The 18968-nt window shown below is 39.5% G+C and overlaps 1 protein-coding gene across 3 annotated transcripts in view; it reads left to right on the top strand.

Annotated features, from left to right (window-relative positions):
- Positions 1-18968, top strand: part of ADAMTSL1 (ADAMTS like 1) — a 1178053-nt gene that overhangs the window by 849627 nt on the left and 309458 nt on the right. For all 3 annotated transcript variants that reach the window (XM_077475229.1, XM_077475230.1, XM_077475231.1), the window contains one exon: positions 15115-15160. In XM_077475229.1, coding sequence (XP_077331355.1) covers positions 15115-15160 — 46 coding nt within the window. The remainder of the gene's footprint in view (positions 1-15114; positions 15161-18968) is intronic.

The raw sequence follows: 18968 nt of genomic DNA, 5'->3' as shown, positions 1-18968 counted from the left end.
ACTTTTACAGCAGGGGTGGGATGGGGGAAAAGCTACAATGCTGAGAGGTTACTCAATGTTTGGAGCTCACAAGTGAAAAAAAAAAAATTGCTGTTCCATTAAAGGCAAAAATGGCACAAGACTGCTAATAAAGACTCGGATTTAACCAAATGGGAAATCCCTGTATACAGATGTTTTAGTGTGTGAGCACAAAAGGTCAGCATCCATGAACATCTTTGTTTCCTATAGGAAATCCTGCATTAACTTTAGGACAGGGTGAAGCTCAGGGCGTGTGTGGTTGAAAAGAGTAAAAAAACCAAGGTCCCCTTGCCAAAGCATATCTTAAAATACTTAAAAAGATTTTTGAGTGCGGGGGAGAATTTGTTCTGGCCAAGGTAACAGCAAAAGGTCTGAAACAAATATTAGCAGTTATCTAAGGGACAATTCATCTGCAGCTGTTTGTGCATTATTAAGAACAGAAACTGCAGGCTTGTTACAATAGTAACCAGTTCACTGCAAAAGGGTCAGCCTATCTGTACGATCTGCTTATTCGCATGACAGATGGCCAGCTTTGAAAATGTCTTGCTATTTTGTTCTCTTCTCATTATTTTTCTTATGTCAGTTAGTCCGATGTGCGGCATTTCACATCCAAAATAAATATTTAAAAAAAAAATTTTTTCACTGCTTATAATATATCATGAAGTTTGACTTGAAGTTTATCTGAGGGAATCCTATTAGTGATTTCCCAACCTATTAGAAAAGAAAGATACTGGTCCGTCCTATTTTTCTCAGGTTCCACCCACCTTTTACATATTCCCAAAGCATTACCTATCTACTTTATGCCTTTGTATTTCCCTTTGGGAATCTGGCAATTGCTATTATGATATTATTGTGATAGTTGGGAGGTGTGCATGTGGGGTTGGGTTCCTCCTTAACCTGAGAAGCTCCTGGGGAATACAGTCTCCCAAAGAGCAATAACATGAAGCGAGAGGTGGTGATCATTGATGCATGCCTTGTGTCAGTGCATGTCAAATCGCAGGATTAACTTTAGCGGAATGCAAGTTATTGGCTATCCATTGTCACTATGCATTTTAGCATATACTATAAACAGATTGCCATAAATATATTAAATGCCTTTATTATGTCCGTTTGGTTTTAAGTTAACAGAATATTATCAGGCAGCCAATATTTACTGATATCAGCTAATGAGTTTAATGCAATTGGAGTGGTAGACTTATGAGGGGGTCTTTTGTGCATGCCAGAACCAACTGTCCTAAGGGCAACATATTTGCGGAGCACTACATAAACGTGTAAGGCAATTGATGCTAAGAATATAAGTTGATATCATTGTACAATGTTGATGTAGGGACCTTAGAATAGGGGACCTGCTGTAATGGCTTATCAGGACAGGTTTCTAAACTTTATGACCCTTTAAAGTGGCTATCTGGATCAAGCATTTGTAATATCTGTGGGTTTATTTTGCCCTAGTCTCAGAAATGTTTTAACGTGTATCAGGATAGTCTGTTATTAATCTCCCTGGCGGTATGATTATTTCTGATTTTAGGTGCTGAAAGCGGTACCATTATTTTGCATGCATCCCCTCATCCCGGGTATGATAAAGTTTGAAGCACAAAATCATAAATTATAATATAATAAATAACTATAAATAATTATAACAAATATTAATATAATAATAATAAAAATTATTCAATAATGTAATCAAATCAAAAACACTGAAATTTGCTCAGTTGCAGAATTGTCGCTGTCATTAGATTTAGTGCTTGATGACGAATTTCCCCAGAAATCGCTATCGCTCAATTCTGCAAGTGATTCTAATGTATTATCACTGTTTTCTAGCTGGTCTAAAACCACTTTTGACATAAAGGGACACTTTTTGGTTGCTATGGACAATCTCCAAGTTCCAGGCAGAAAAAAATGTATTTATAATATAAAACTACATGCAGTGCACTGGACAGACCACTAGGGACAAAGGGGAATGTGTCATTTTTTTATACAGTACTGTAATCTGTAAGATTACAGTACTGTATGTGTATTATGTGTTTTTACTTTTTTGAATTTGGCGCCGATCTCCGCTCCCGTGCATCGCAACGTTGCAGGGAACGGAGCTCAGCGGCACTCGGGCACTGTGTGAATCGAGTGAGGAGACAGCTCACACACACAGCGGGGAGACGTCGCAGGATCCAGGGGACAAGGTAAGTAGCTCTCCCTGTATCCTGCAATGCGATCCTGAATCTGGCTCGGGGTTACCTCTTATGGTACTGAAATTCCACCCTGAGCCAGACTACCGCCAGGGGGGTTAAATATAATATTCTCAAAAGAAGCCACTAAACCATTCCAAAAATGTAAAAGTAATTTATTCATAATAAGGCATTTAATTTTCTTATAAATAATGAGGCTTTTCTCCAAAATATAATTGACTTTAGCGTTGCCACAGTCCTTCATCAATCACCAATTATCTCTACACTGATTTAGTATTTATTATTCATACAAAGGGACCAATTAAAAATTAGTTCCAGTGCAAAATCTGGTGCAGCTCTGCATAGAAACCAATCAGCTTCCAGGTCAAAGCTTAACTGAACAAGCTGAAGATAGAAGTTGATTGGCTACCATGTACAGCTGCACCAGATTTGGTAAACAAACCCCAATGTGTCAAGGTCTGGGTTCAGGCTCAAAGGCCAGTGGCTGTAGAGAGGTTCATGAGTTCTTAGCTGGAAATATACAAGTAGATCCCCCTAGAAGACACAAGAGGGTCTAATTGAGGGGTCTAAGCACTAGCCAGTCTTTACCAGTGCTCCTTATGGTGGGAATGGGTTTCACTGCATGCTAATGCCAGGTCACAGCCCTCTGGATTGCCCAGTGAGTAAAGGGTCAGGTAATGGATGAAGCAGATAAGTAACAAGCAGAAGAGTAGTCGATGAACAAGCCAAAAGGTCAGTAACAAATAGTAGCTGGGTGGGATCAGATGAAAGCATAGCCGATGAACAGGCCAAGGGTTGACAAAGAATGGCAGCAAAATTAAAGAAAACAGCAGCAGGCATGCAAGGACCAAGATATTGGCTGGCGACAGCATAATAATCTGCCAAACAGGAAATTCAGAGACAAAGCTTAAATCAGGAAGTTCATGGGAGGAGCAAAGAGTTTGAGGTTCACCAGAAACAAGATACCAGGCAAGATTGTCCTAGGAATCAGGAAAAGAGTTGTCAAGCATCTCAGGTGGTACTGCAAGAATATCTACAGCCATATGCCACAGAGGTTCCAAGCTCTGATCCAGACCCTGGCAGTATGCAGACTGAAAAATTTAGATTTCCAGTCTGAATTTTAGAAAATGCTTTCCAATGTTGAGAGCTGTGATATAAGAGGGGAGGCTAAATGAGCTTACAGATGCCCCCATCCCTATGAATTTATACTTGTCTAACATAAACTAGCAGGGTAGAAAATACTTAAATTCTTATAATAAAAGTAGGAGATATCAGGCAATGTTGCTGGCCCATTTCTATAATTACAATATAGAGGAAAAATACAATTTACCAAAATATCATCTACAGAGGTAATACCTTATTTATAACATTTTTGGTCCTTTTTTTATCCATGTATGTGAATGTAATAATAATTTGTCTATCTTTCTTAAACTCTATATTTGAGGTGATTGTAGCTGTATTAGTGCACTTGTAAAGGAAACAATTGAATTGAATTGAATTGCATTAACATACAATTTTACAGGACAAGCTTTCGATGTATGTCCCCTTCTTCAAGGTCCCTTCAGTACTAATTCACAAACGTTTTAGCAGAATGTTAAATGATAGTGAGATTATCTTTTTTTTTTAAAGATTCTGCTAAAATATTTGTGAATTAGTATTGCTGCAACCTTGAAGAAGGGGACATACCACGGAAGCTTGTACTTAATAATAATAATAATGTTTGGTTACTGTACATATATCATATTCAATATGGATGAATAAGTATTATATGGAATTCCTTAGTTAAGCCAGCAACGTGTTTAAATTGAATTTCCATGTGACAGTATTAGGATAGGAGTTAAGATACTGTATCATTTGTAAAGATTACTTTGTGTTGTTGTTGGCAAGTTTTTTGAACCTGAAGACATGTTTAAATTATTTCTGAATATTTTGAGATAAATACACTTTTGTTTTCTGTGAGTTTTGGAAGGAAAACACATGTCACTGAACATAGGTGATTTATACAAGCTATGTTTCAATTGTGTAAGTGCCAAATTTCAAATCTGCACTAGCATCGCTTCCTGTAGAGAGTTACAAGTCCATTCCTCATTAACAGGGATATACAGGAATTCTGTTATTTTACTAGCAGCAGTCCTGAACAACAGGTGGCTTGAAGTCATCTAGGTCAGATCTTTTTATAGAAATGAAAGAAAGGATGACACCTTTTCCCGGAAGACTATCTAGGACATATATAGGACATTACTGTTGTCCACCAGTTCAGTTTACAGTACTCTCCTGTTAAACTACAAACTGGTACAATATAATAGGCAGTTCCAACTTAGACACATGGTTGCTTGATTTTCTGTTCTTTCCATCTCAGTTTACTTGTTCTTTCTGTAAAGCCAAAATACTCTATATTTTAAAGTTGGGCTCATTTTAGGCAAACTTAAAATTTAGGCTCAAATGCAGGCTTATGAGTGCATACATTGATTTACTAATGGCAAAAAGGCTGCCCATTTTCCAAGAAAAGTTGTGCAGCCAAGGGATCTTTTCTCAGAATATAGTCAATGTGGTGAATTTTCACTTTGCAAAGAAAACCTAATCATGTGCAAGAAAAATACAAAAAAGTCTAATTTTAACCATGGGTAAAATCATCCAATATCTCCCTCTTATGGCACCATCCCTTACTTACAAAACTCTGTAGTAACCTCTCTTTAACACCACTTCAGATGGTAGAATAGATGGTAAATTGGGACATTAAATGTGCCTTAGGGTGGAACGTGTAATATGTTCCCACTGCTGCAGCCTCTCCCGATCTTCTGCCTCTAGTGAGCCAAGGATCTTCTCCCCAAACTCGCTGTCATAATTTGAATGAACACCCGGCTGCATCATTCATTCACAGAGTTCTGTAAATGGGAAAACTACAAGTACCAACAACCTTTGTGGCTGTCGACTTGTAGTACTCAGTGAACTACCAGGGTACTGTTGAGCACTCTAGGTAGTACAAAGTTTCTTCCTGTCCTTGTATAACTGCCTGTGTGCTCGAAGTATGAGCAGACAGTTTATGCTGCGTACACACGACTGGACTTTTTGACAGCAAAGGTCAGACGGAACGAGTCCGTCGGACAATTCGATCGTGTGTGGGCTCCATCTGACCTTTTCTTACCAGAAATCCAGCGGACTTTAGAAATAGGACATGTTTTAAATTTTTCCACCGGAACTCCACTGGACCGAGAAATCCGTTCGTGTGTATGCTGGTCCGACGGACAAAAACCGAAGCTAGGGCAGCTATTGGCTACTGGCTATGAACGTCCTTATTCTAGTCCGGTCGTACGTCATCACGTTCAAATCCATTGGACATTAGTGTGATTGTGTGTGGCCAAATGTCGGTTCATTCGGAAAGTCTGTCGGAACTCCGCCGAAAGTCAGTCGGAAAGACCGTCGGAGCTAGTCCCTCAAAAAGTCCGGTCGTGTGTACGCGGCATAGCGCTGACAGTTTGCAGGAATCCTGCATTGCTTCCGCGATCTGCTGATGGTGGGTGCAATGCTTTGCAGGTTTCTAGTAAAAAAATAATAAATACACACCTGCAAAAAAGATATGCATTTATTATTATTTTTACAAAGGTTATCCTTAAAGCGGGCATATACCACATGATTAATAAAATGTAAACAGCTTTATTACATAATTTACCATAATTAAAATCACAGAAGGAAATGTCAGTTGCCATATTGAATTAAGTATAATAGACACGTTTGGGGTTCCAAACTGGTGTATTGGATCAAAGTGTTTTGTGCTATTCTCACTTTTTTGGGATCCACGCCCTTGTAAAAACAAGTGATATGGCTCAAAAACTTTTTAATAATAAGAAAAGCATCAGCATCATCAGTAGGGTATCAGGAAGATATCACCATCTTTAATATCTTGATGCCCAATGGTATCCTGCTGTATGCCAACTCCAGGAACATCAGCCACCATCAGAGTCTAAAAAAGTTTCCTAACAATTCATTCTCCCTCCTGGAATAAAGCCTCTCTTGCCCACATGCTGCCACATGGTTTGTAAAAAATGACACCAGAATATGGAGTTAGACTTGAAGTGTCACATAATATCATTAGGATAAACTCACTCAGGAGGGAGAATTTACCAGCCTTGTGTATTGATGCCTGCGTAGTCAACTTTAACACCAAGCATCGTGCTCGCTTGAACTTTCACTGCCATAAAGTGATTGCTGTTGTCAGGCCTATTATACTACATATATTTGTTTAAGATAGATAGATAGTTATTTGGGACACTATGAATATCTATTTTTATATACAAACTACAAACTGATAACCACTATACTAGTGAAAGCCTAGCTCTAGCCAAATGCTTTTTAGCTTTGGATAGAGTGGAGAAGAATTTACATTGCTGTCAAGGTTTTATTTCTGGCTGGGTCCCTGACAGGGGCGATTTTCCCTCACTCCTTGTATCTGTGACACCTCACTAAAATGGTGGAATGGTTGTCACTGGAACAGGACATCACTTAAAACATTTTAAAAAGTTCTAACCTTTCCTCGCACTACTAAAAATGTGTTTTGTCTTTGTTCCCGTTGGAGAGATATCCCATCACATGTTCTGACATAGTTGGCAATAAATCCTGCCAGAAGCCCTTTCCAGCTCTATTCAAAACAAAATAAAGATTTTGTGTGAAGCTTTAACTTATTAGTGGAAATATATTTGACTAGTTAATTAAAGAGAAACTGTGCTTTTAGCAATTTTTTTAAGGTGGCACCAGTGAAAGAAAACAGTTTAATGTAGACAACCTTATTAATATGTGTTAAATTATTAAAATCTTGTTTTCCTGTATAGTTGCTAATTATCTGTACATGGCTCCATCCTATTTGGTCTTCTGGTCTTACTGCTGATTGAACACAATTGGCTAGTAATCGAATTATCATTAGTGGCCTATAACAGCAACAGCAGATTTTAATTCATGACAAGCGGAAGGTACTTTTTTATTGTTTTACTTTTTTTTCATGTGTCCGCATTGAATGAAGACAAACACTAATTTGAATTTTCCTGTAATCAGTACAGTGAGCAGCCTGTTAATAAAGACAGGCTTTGGAAGCATTTCCAGTGGTTGGGTCTCACTTAAGTGTACCTCTGTATTTTCCATTTAAGACCTTTTGGTAATGAAACTCTATAGGAACTGGATAACAGCTTCTTATTGAAGAGTCTAGACTGTAACCTGCATTAATTTCACAGTAGGCTCTTGACAGATAATTCAGAAGTGTAATTCAAATATGCCTGTCAGTCTTATTTACTACAGAATATTATGTGACTTGTGTGATGTTATTCATTTTCTTGAGTAGTAATACAGACTAAACAACCCTTCACCCAAAATGTTCTACCACATGATGTTCTTCATCATTTTAAATTTCACTTCAAAAATGCTCCAAGATTTACTAAATAGTTTTACAAAACTTAATAGTAAAAAACAAGTTAACATTTAAAGGAAGAATTCCAAAACTGTTACGACAGTTTAGTTTAGTCTACAGTATGAACTTTTTGTGCCCTTGGACAAACCAAATCTGTTGGCCCTACCCTTTCTTATGAAAGCTTCTCCTGTATTGCAGGCATTGTGACAGAAAGGGGGTGATTTACTAAAGGAAAATCCACTTTGAACTGCAAGTGCACTTGGAAGTAAAGTCGCTGTAGATCCGAGGGGGAAATGCAAGGAAACTAAAAAACAGCATTTTAGCTTGCACATGATTGGATGATAAAACCAGCAGAGCTTCCACTCATTTAAGATCTACCCCTTAGATTTAGAGCGACTGCACTTCCAAGTGCACTTTCAGTGCAAAGTGGATTTGCCTTTCGTAAATAACCCCCAATGTTTTTTAGCGGAAAAGCCTTCTTCAATATATACCGCAATACAATTTTCAAGGATTAAATATGCCCATCATAATCCAAGTAAGCCAGGTCACCTTCTATACATAGCACCTAATAGAATTGTCTTAATTTCTGACCATGTTTTTAGGTTGTAATATGAAACATGGGCACATTTCCCAGCCCCTTATCCTCAAATCTCAAATCTCTCACTCAGTTTTTTTTTTAAATTAGTGTGGCTGTGCGTGACTTCAGCTGCGCATCCATGTTTTTCATTCAAGGATCTATAAAAGTATCTGTGAATGGACATAAATCCCAAGGGAGCACACGTTAGGGGATGTAATTGCACTTTTAGTCTATTGTTTACTTCCCCCTGCCCTGTCATGAAGACTATTTCCCCGTAGATAATTTCCCCAGCCCCAGGTCTGGAGATACAGACCTGGGGCAGAGGGACTAGTCTGTAGGTGCCTTGCTTTGCACCTGTGTTGCACTGATCATGTTTACAATGTTTTGCACAATCCAATGCAAAAGATTATTAAATGCACATTTTATAGCTTGATTATACATTTAACCGCTTCAGTCCCGGACCATTTGGCTGGCCAAAGACCAGAGTACTTTTTGCGAATCGGCACTGCGTCGCTTTAACTGACAATTGCGTTGTGCGACGTGGCTCCCAAATAAAATTGACGTCCTTTTTTCCCACAAATAGAGCTTTCTTTTGGTAGTATTTGATCACCTCTGCGGTTTTTATTTTTTGCGCTATAAAAAAAGTGACAATTTTGAAAAAATGCATTATTTTTTACTTTTTGCTATAATAAATATCCCCCAAAAATATATGAAAAAAATTTTTTTTTCCTCAGTTTAGGCCGATATGTATTCTATACTTATTCTATACATATTTTTGGTAAAAAAAATCACAATAAATGTATATTGATTGGTTTGCGCAAAAGTTATAGTATTTACAAAATAGGGGATAGTTTTATGTCATTTTTATTAAAAAAAATTTTACTAGTAATGGCGGCGATCATTTTTATCATGACTGCGACATTATGGCAGACACGTTGGACAACTTTGACACATTTTTGGGACCATTGGCATTAATACAGCGATCAGTGCGATTAGAAATTAATTGATTACTGTAAAAATGTCACTGGCAGTGAACGGGTTAACACTAGGGGGCAGTGAAGGGGTTAATGTGTGTCCTAGCTTGTGTTATAACTGAGGGGGGATGGGGAAACTAACATATCGCTGTTCATATTCTGTTCGCCTCTCAGAGAACCGGAAACTGTTTACACACACAGTTCTGGGTTCTCCGTGTGCCCCAAGCGTTCGCAGGAGCCTGGTGGTGATCGAGACCACCGGGCACTCGCACCGGCTCAGGGAACGAGCTGGGGGGGCACGCACGCACCCCTAAGTGGCCACAGGGCGAAGTGACTTTACATAACGTTGTTTCGCCCAGCCGTGCCATTCTGCCACAGTATAACTGCGGCAACAGGTGGGCATGTGGTTAACATTGCTGTGCCCAGAATGCAGCTTTAAAGCAGTATTAAACCCAAAACCCAGTATTAAACCCAAAAGCAAACTTTTATTATATTGCATCTTACTAATTCTTAGATGTGGTGGCTGGATTCTTTTTCTTATTTAGGCTTTCTTACAGGTTTTTCACCCTTGGCCCAACCAGTAAATCTGTTTTGTTTTTGTCCAGCATATGTAGCAGTTAAAGTGTTGAGATACATCTTTTACCACTGACAAGGGTGCATACACAGATCAGTTGTTATTTATTTATGTAAAAATTTTATCCCAAAATAAAGACACACACTCTTCCTCACTTCCTTCTCGGGCCGCTCCGCACAAAGGGAGGCTCCTGCTGTGTGACGCTTCTCTTCTTCTGACACTTATAAAATGGAACCGTGCTTCAGAGGGGGCATGGCCCCACCCTCCATTATATAAGAACTGCCAGAAGAAGAGAAACGTCACACAGTGGGAGCCTCCCATTGCACGGAGTGGCCCGAGAACGAAGTGAGGAAGAAGAGACGCCATTGAGGAAGATGCCGGACGAGAACACCGGAGCAAGAAGAAGAGGATCAGAGTAAGAAGGAGGAGGAAACCGAAGGATGAAGGAAAGAATAAGGAAGAAGACCAGAAAAAAGAAGATGAAAGAAGAAGACTTTAATAAAGGAATTGTCAAAAACTGTCTCTTGTCATTTTTAACACTTTTGTCACTTTTTTGGTGCAACAGTAGGGGTACTTTTGTACCCCCTTACCATTTCACACAGGGGGGAGGCCAGTATCTGGGGGTCCCCTTGTTAAAGGGGGCTTCCAGATTCCGATAAGCCCCCCGCCCGCAGACCCCCACAACCACCGGCCAGGGTTGTGGGGATGAGGCCCTTGTCCTCATCAACATGGGGACAAGGTGCTTTGGGGGGTACCCCAAAACACCCTCCCAATGTTGAGGGCATGTGGCCTGGTACGGTTCAGGAGGGGGGGCGCTCTCTCTTCCCCCCTCTTTTCTTTTTACTTTTTTTTTCTTAATGCTAACATGACCTGTGTCCAAATAGCCTTAAAAAAAACATAAAAGTGAACCAGCGCAAAAAAATAAAGTTGAGAGGTGCGCCTGTTCAACTTATGCAAATGCATCTACGTGGCTTAACATTTACTAAGATTTTGCCGGCACAGGGAACCAAAGCACTTGAGCGTGCGCAAATGCCACTTGCGCATGCACAGTGCATAATTTGACCTTGCGCAGTTCCAAGTGTATTTGCAGGCGCAGCAGGCTTGCTCAGAGAAAGTTACTTTTGCATTCTATTTTGGGCATATTTTTTACTTGGACAGATATAACTATACTTCCTCACATCATCTCCATAATATTGGCACTTTTAGCTTCTTTTCTGAGTGGAAGAATGCATGTGCCATGTCTATAGCGGTGTACCGATCGCCGCCTCCTGTGCCCCGGCAAATGTTAAGATGGGGACAAGGTGCTTTGGAGTGGGAGGGACTCAGAGCCCTCTTGCTCCAAAGCACCCATCTCCCCATGTTGAGGGCATGTGGCCAACCCCCCTTTCCTGACCTGCCAGGATGCCTGCTCGGATAAGCATCTGTTATGGATTTTGGGGGGACCCCACACCATTTGTTTTGGTTTCCCCTCAAAATCAATACCAGATCAAAGGGTCTGGAATGGTCCTGGGGAGGACCCCATGCGTTTCCCCCTCAAGAACCATACCAGACTCAAAGGACCTGGTGTGGCCCAATCAAAGTTGGATCCTGTTCAATAAAGTCCCATGGAAATCGGACATGAAGTCCTAGGGCAAAGGGAAGTGATCCAACTTCAATGTCGGGACATTGTAAACCTAGCCTTAAAGCAGGAAGCTGATTGGTTTCTATGAAGAGCAGCACCGAATTTTTCAGTTTTAGTAAATAACCCCCTGTAAACACTTTTTAGAAATGCAAAAACTAAAGCTGGCCATACATGGATCGAAATTCAGCTGGTTAAGCAAGTAGTGTCCACATTTCGATCCATGTATGTGATTAGTGATCTAGTGATTTACTCCACTCAAATTAGACTGCTGTTATATTTTTGCTTGATCAGCCTTTACAGCCAATCGGCTGCAGCCCTGATCAGTGTGTTCCGGCAGTGGAGGGTTTCCACTTCCATAGTACAGTAGTGCACCTCAAATATGTGTATGGGGGAATTGGTTTGGTGATTTTTGATCAGCTGATCAAAGAAAATAGGATCCATCTACGGCCACCTTAAAATAGAGTCAAATGCCAATGTGTCTTGTAAAAAATAAATTTATATTATGGAAACAAAAGCTCAAGGGAAAAAGGGAAACAGTCTATTTTTTTTTTTTGGTTGTTTGTTTGCTTTGCTTGTTTTGCATTGAAGACTGAAGATTATTGCTAAGGGAAACAGTCTATGTTTTTGTTTTTTGTTGGTGTTTGTTTGCTTTTTGGGGGGGGCATTAAAGACAAGATTATTGCTAACAAAATGAGCTGCTAGATTATGCCCGGTATGCAAGTTATACAGTTTGAGAATTCAAGATTGATATTAGAGCAGAACCTAATTTGATACCAGCCATAGCTGCAGATTTGTTCACTGCTGCTGTGAAAACGGAACCTGCTATCATAGTATATAATGGTACTAAACTGATTCCTAAAGAATGTCCAAAATTGCAAGTGATTGTAATATTCTATAACGCTGACAAAGCAACGATAACATGAATAGATAGAAAGAAAAGAGCAAATGAGATCAAACTAACCTCAAACTCATAAAGAATTCATTGGTTTTCCTGCAAAACAGCACAGATGAAGCTTGTAGTCACTTCCAGTAGCAACTTCGTAAAGATTTCCAAGCATATTGTGTATTTATTTATTTTGTGCCACTAAATCTCTCTGACATCTAGTATTTTTTCTGTTTGTATCCATCACATGTCGGATGGTTTTGTTTTGTTAGTATTCTGCCTGGAACATAGCTGCTTTTGTGCCTGCTTTTTCCCTAGTGTGCAAAGGTTTCTGTATTTGTTATGGTAACCACATACCATATCACGTCCACTGTTTAGCAGTGAAGATAAAATGCCCTTATCATAATCCACTAATATGTGGTATAATATAAGCAACACTACAGCACAATATGTTTCCCCTCCAGTGTCTGCATGCTTTGTGTGCTTTGTGTGGTGCTACAAAAATAGTGCAGGAGAAATTATCCTGTGTTGAGGCTCATTCAAAATGAATTGGCTGTCTAATGTGGTGTGCCTGAATGCATAAAAGGGTGCATAGACGTGCACCTGCTAGATATGGCCGTAATGGATGAATCACTGTCATTGTTAGCACACGTGTGGTAACAACACAATTATTATTATTACCTTCCTGCCGGTACTGCCATTTTGGGTTATCCCAAACGCTCTCCACTACCTCCAGAGTTGACCTGGCAATCAGTGACAGTGTTGCTAAGCTCCTCTAATCTATATTGATCTTTTCAGATACCACCAATCAACTCCAGAAAATCTCCTGTCACTAATAAGTTATTTATAACTTCTACATGTCACATAATCTACTGAAGAGAGCTAAAAATAAGGGGACTTCCCCTGTCGGGAGATGATAGCTGGTATGTGCGGGGATTGCTGAAGGCTAGAGAAGATCAGCAGCACTGTCAGTAAGGGGTTGATTTACTAAAAATGGAGATTGCTAAATCTGGTGAAGCTGTACATGGTAGCTAAACAGCGTATAACTTCAGCTTATTCAATTAAGCTTTGACAAAAACAAAACAAAAAAAACTGATTGGTTTCTATGCAGAGCTACACCGGATTTTGCACTCTCCGGTTTTAGTAAATGAACCCCTGTATGTCTGGGTCTTGCTTCATAAGCATGTGCAGTAGACCCCCATAGAGATCTATGGGGCTGGGAGACAAATCTGTCTCCTAGCCCAGTGTCTCTTAACCTCAGTCCTCCAGTAGCCCCAACAGACCATGTTTTCAGGTGTTTCTTTATCTTGCACAGGTGCTTTAAATCAGAGTCAATGGCTTGGTATTTTGGGCAGCTATTTCATCTAAGAGAATTTCTCAAAACATGGCCTGTTGGGGATACTTGAGGACCAAGGTTGAGAACCAATGTCCTAGCCTCATAGAAGTCTATGGGGTTCGTCTGCACATGTTCTGGTAATGGAAAATAGAAGCCACACTGGCCCCAGTTAAACATTTCATGGAACGTTAGTAAATGTGCCATAAATGTGAGTAGACACTGAAGTGGAGGAGAGAGGGTTATATCAGCATCGTGGGACAGGGTAGAAATAAGCAAGAAATTGTTCAGAAAATGCTGTTTAAAAGTTCTATATTTTTTAAGTTAAAATTAATCCCAAGGCAACTATATAATGCATGAGTTTATTATTATTAAACTATCAAATGCTTTAAAACATGCTTGCTAGGATATCACACACACACATATAATATAGCAGTTGAGAATTTAATAAGCTGGAAGTTTCTTAAAATATATGGAAAGCGCTACCTACTGAAATTTTTTATTAAACCCCCAACTAAATCCTCATAGTCCACAAATCACACCTGCAGCAGTGCAGATCAAAATATTACAGCCCCCATAGGCGTGCTGGATGTGCCTGGGCACACCCTAATCACCCCGTGCAGTACCGATTCCCCCTGCTTCCTGGCAGACTCTGTTTCCCCACTGCAGTGCTGCTAGCTTCCCACTTTTTCCTCTGGCTGCTGCTGGGGTAGTTTCATGATTGAGTGTAGGTGAAGGGGCCATAAAATATTTCATTTTCCAGCCCCTTCCTTTTCTGAATGAACACAGTGAATGATCTGTACCGATTGCTCCTCTGTTCATTCTTAACTGAAGCATAGTAAATGCATTGTGTAGTATGCTGCTCACGCAGAGCACTTCCCATTCCTTCACTATCCAGTGCAGCTAAAGCTGCGGAAAAAGTGTCTGGGACAGCACAGTCCTCAGTCATATTCTCTGTCTCCAAAGTGAGACATCGGGGGTCTGTTTAGACCCTTGATACTTCATCAAACCCCACCAATGGGGCTCCTAAAAACAATAGAAAACAAATAATAATAACAATCAAAGGAGAATTATACAAAACAATTGTTTAGTTACCCTCGCAAGTGCTTTTTTTTATCACTACTAATCCTTTATACTAATTTTAGAAATTTACAAATGCAGCAATTTAGAAATCGGATGAAAGGTTTAGCACTGGGAAACACTTTTTGAAAGACAAAAAGTGCATTTTATATACAACTATATAGATCAGACCAAAATCTTTAATATCAGAAGAATGAGTACAAAGCTTAAAAAAAAACGTTTCCATAGGAATTTGTTCATAAATAATTGCTGAAAGTGTACTTCTCCCCCCTACTCTCCGTCTGCAGCCCACGAATGGCGATGCTAAAATATATATTTGTTATTGTAAGGAATAATAATAACTAACTTGTACCAACTTGTAACTTTTTAAACCTTCTTTCATTGCTGTGAAAATACCAGTGGGCTATCAGATTTCATATTCTTTTTGTTGGGTTTCCCTAATCACTGTTTACATATACTGGTTTTATTGTTTCCAACAGAAGCTGTGAAGGTCGGAACATCCGGTACAGAACATGCAGTAATGTGGTAAGTTAATTCTCCTGTTTGCTATGATATTCTCTTTAAAAGTATACCTAGCTTTGCCCACCCTGTATCTGCTCCAGTTTAGAATGGTTTTGCTGTTTGGTTAGTTAAATTATTATGCAGAGTTTCAGAGTTTATAAAATTATTACAACTTATATTTACCTTTGTAACCAACATCTTTTTTACATTTTGCTTATGCCGTACACAGAACACTAGTTTACTCAAACTGCTTTAGTTCTGTTTTGTTATGTTCATAGAATGTTTGTTTTGTTTTTAACCAATTCAGCCCTGGAAGATTTGGCTGTTCAATGACCAGGCCATTGCGTCACTAACTGACAATTGCGCGGTTGTGAGACTTTGTACCCAAACAAATTTGATGTCCTTTTTTTCACACAAATCAAGCTTTCTTTTGGTGGTATTTATTTGATCATCTCTGCAGTTTTTATTTTTTGCCCCATAAACAAACAAAGAGCGTCAATTTTAGAAAAAACACAATATTTCGTACTTTTTGCTATTAAAAATATCCCCAATTTTTTTTAAAAAAGCAAATTTTTTTCCTCAGCTTAGGCCGATATGTATTCTTCTGCAAATATTTGGTAATAAAAATTGCAATAAGCGTATATTCATTGGTTTGCATTGCACAACAATTATAGCATCTACAAAATAGGGGAAAGATTTATGGCATTTTTATTATTATTTTTTTACTAGTAATGGCGGCCATCTGCATTTTTTATCAGGACTGCGATATTGTGGTTGACAAATTGAACACTTTTGACACATTCTTGGAACCATTGATAATTATACAGTGGTCAGTGCTATAAAAATGCACTGATTACTGTATAAATGTCACTGGCAGGGAAAGGGCTAACACTAGGGAGCGATAAAGGGGTTAACTGTGTTCCCTAGATCTGTTCTAACTGTAGGGGGGTGGGACTGTCTAGGAGGAGAGAGAGATCAGTGTTCATACTTAGAATAAACACACAATCCTTCTCTACTCACCTGAAAGAACCGGGATTTGTGTGTTTACACACACAGATGCCGGTTCTCGCTCTGTCACAAGCGATTGCGGGTGCCCATCGGTCATCGCCCCGCTGGGCACCTGCATCGGCTCTGGGCACATGATGTGGGCGTGCGCTCCTAGTGGCCAAAAGGCGAAGCGACGTAAGTTATCGTCGTTTCAAGCCAGCAGCTGGTCAGAAAGCAGTTAATGGAGACAAACAAATGATTTACTAAATACTGATTTATAAAATGTTGAGCCTAGAAAAGTACAACTGTTGCTGATAGTGAACAATTTGATTTTATCACAGTGGTGATGTCACCTGGTCCCTGATGCTCCACTGGAATAATATATATTCTCTCCAGGGAGTTCTTTTTTTGGCTTCCCACCATGCACTATATATCAGTATTCAGCATAAATAAGTATACCCATATTGAAAATTAAGATTTGAAACAATATCTCAATATACAAAAGAACAATTTCCAAATTTTGGACAAAACTGAGTTTTATAGAACATTTATTTAGCTAATTACATGGAAGTGAGGTTAATAACATAACTTAGACCTCTTTCACACTGAGGCACTGTACAGGTGCTATAGTGCTGAAAATAGCGCCTTTAAAGCACCTGTAAAGCACTCCTCCTGTCACTCCAACGTGAAAGCCTGAGGGCTTTCACACTGGAGCAGCGTGCTGGCAGGACTTACAAAATACAAAATCTTCAGTATTACTCAAATTAGTTTATGCAAAAATGAATACACTTCACAACAAAAACTACTACATCTAGTAGTAGTCTTCTAGGCATGGAATGAACAAGTTGGGGACATATTGCAACCTCTTTTAGAGCCTGGATGCTGGATGGAGAGTGTGGTTCAACTTGTCTCTTCAGAATTCCCCATAGGTGTTCGATTGGGTTCAGATCAGGAGGCATACTTGGCCAGGAATCGCTTTCACCCTGTTCTTCTTTAGAAATGCAACAGTGGCCTTAGATGTGTGTTTTGGATCATGGTCATGTTGGTGCACGATGACCAAGGGCACATGATGGTAGCATCTTCTCTTTCAATATAGAGCAGTACATCTGTGAATTCATGATACAATCAATGAAATGCAGCTCCCTGACAACAGCAGCACCCATGCAGCCCCATAGAAGGACACTGCCACCACCATGCATATTCAGTGTAGGCACCATGCATTTTTCTTTGTACTCCTCACCTTTGTGACGCCATACAGTTTTAAAGCCATCCGTTCCAAAAACATTTATTTTGGTCACATTACTCCAGAGTACAGAGTCCCAGTGGTCTTCTTCTTTTTCAGCATGGGCCCTGGTAAATTCTAGGTGGGCTTTTTTGAGCATGGGCTTTAGGAGAGGCTTCCTTCGTGGATGATGCATTCCATTCCTCTGAAGCCATATTGTGTCACAGGAAACAATAACCCCAGTTTGGCTTTCTACTTCTTTAGCTAACTGCTGTGAACTTGCGCAGTGATTTTTCTTCAACCCTTCTCATCAGAAGACGCTCCTGTCGAGGTGTTAACTTGTGTGGATGGCCACATAGGCTAACATGGAGGGATGTTTAAAGTCAGAAAACACCCTTAAATGTTTTTATTTTTCATTTCTATAAAACCATTATCCCAAAAGAAGAAAAACCTGATTGGAAGAGGTGATAGGCGTTGGTGAGTGACTTCACCAACCCAGTTCTCCACCTAATGCATTTAGACAATGCTTTGCATTCATTCAGAAAATGCACAGCATTCCCTGAATGGTGCCCGTTCTGAGTGGCTGACCTCCTGCGTTCACAATGCAGCAGGCCAGCTGCTCAGCACAGGACCAGGAAGCAAGTGGGGGTCATTGGAGGAGCGATGTCTACGTCAGTCATTTCCAGCTTGCAGGCGCATCAGCCACGTATGGTTTATACATAGTTACATTAGATCATCTTGGTCGTAACTATGTAAAAGATAACCATACCTGGAATTCTTGAAAAAGCTGGAGTCAAGCTTTCATGTGTTAGTCACCTATGTAACCTATGTAAAGTCCATCTAAATATACTAGTCCATCTAACACTACCCTCGCCACAGGCGGGGGGGGCTACATTTCTCCTCCATAAATACAGAATAGAAGTTAATGTAGCCACTGTAAGACAGGAAGTGTGTTACTGGACACTTCACCAGGTGAAAATAAAAGGAAAAAAGCATAAAATGCATCCTCCATATTTACGGATTGGTAACATGCAATTACATTTTTGGGTTTTGGATACATTTTAAGAATGGGAGGATAGGTTTGATTTATATCATAAAGCCTGAGGAGTAAAGAAGGGTGTGTTTTCACTTTCCTAATTATTTTATGTTCTGTTGCTGTGTTCTGCAATCATTTTACAATGGGTGTATACTAGTGGGTTCACTCAGGTGTTTTGTAACTTGTGCATGTCTTTATTATCTTGAAAGTGCTCAAAAAATCTCATGAAACTATATTTAAAAAAACAATCACCTGGAAAGTTAAAACAGGGCACCTACTTTTAGGTTTATTTTTTTATGGCATTGTTGAAATTTTACAAAACTGGTAGACAATTTTTCAGTAATAATTTCCTGGGGTTATAAAATTGATAATAGTGTCCAGCAAGCTGTAGTTGCATTTTCTGTTGCCGTTGCTCATGGTAATGCAGCAGAAGTGTTATTAAAAATGTATTTGCACTATATTTTACCTTACATTTTTAATATACTGTTTATATTAGATATTTGTTGTACGGGAAACCATGATTTTTTTGAATCAACAATTTTTTGGTGGGTTATGATAAGTGTGTGACCACATCTGAGAGATTTACA

Source organism: Lithobates pipiens, unplaced genomic scaffold (genome assembly GCF_037356315.1).
Source record: "Lithobates pipiens isolate NorthernLeopardFrog02 unplaced genomic scaffold, aLitPip1_a1.2 Scaffold_13, whole genome shotgun sequence".
Lineage (NCBI taxonomy): Eukaryota > Metazoa > Chordata > Amphibia > Anura > Ranidae > Lithobates > Lithobates pipiens.
Note: the sequence above shows the minus strand (reverse complement) of the source record. Positions and strands in the feature narration are given on the sequence as shown.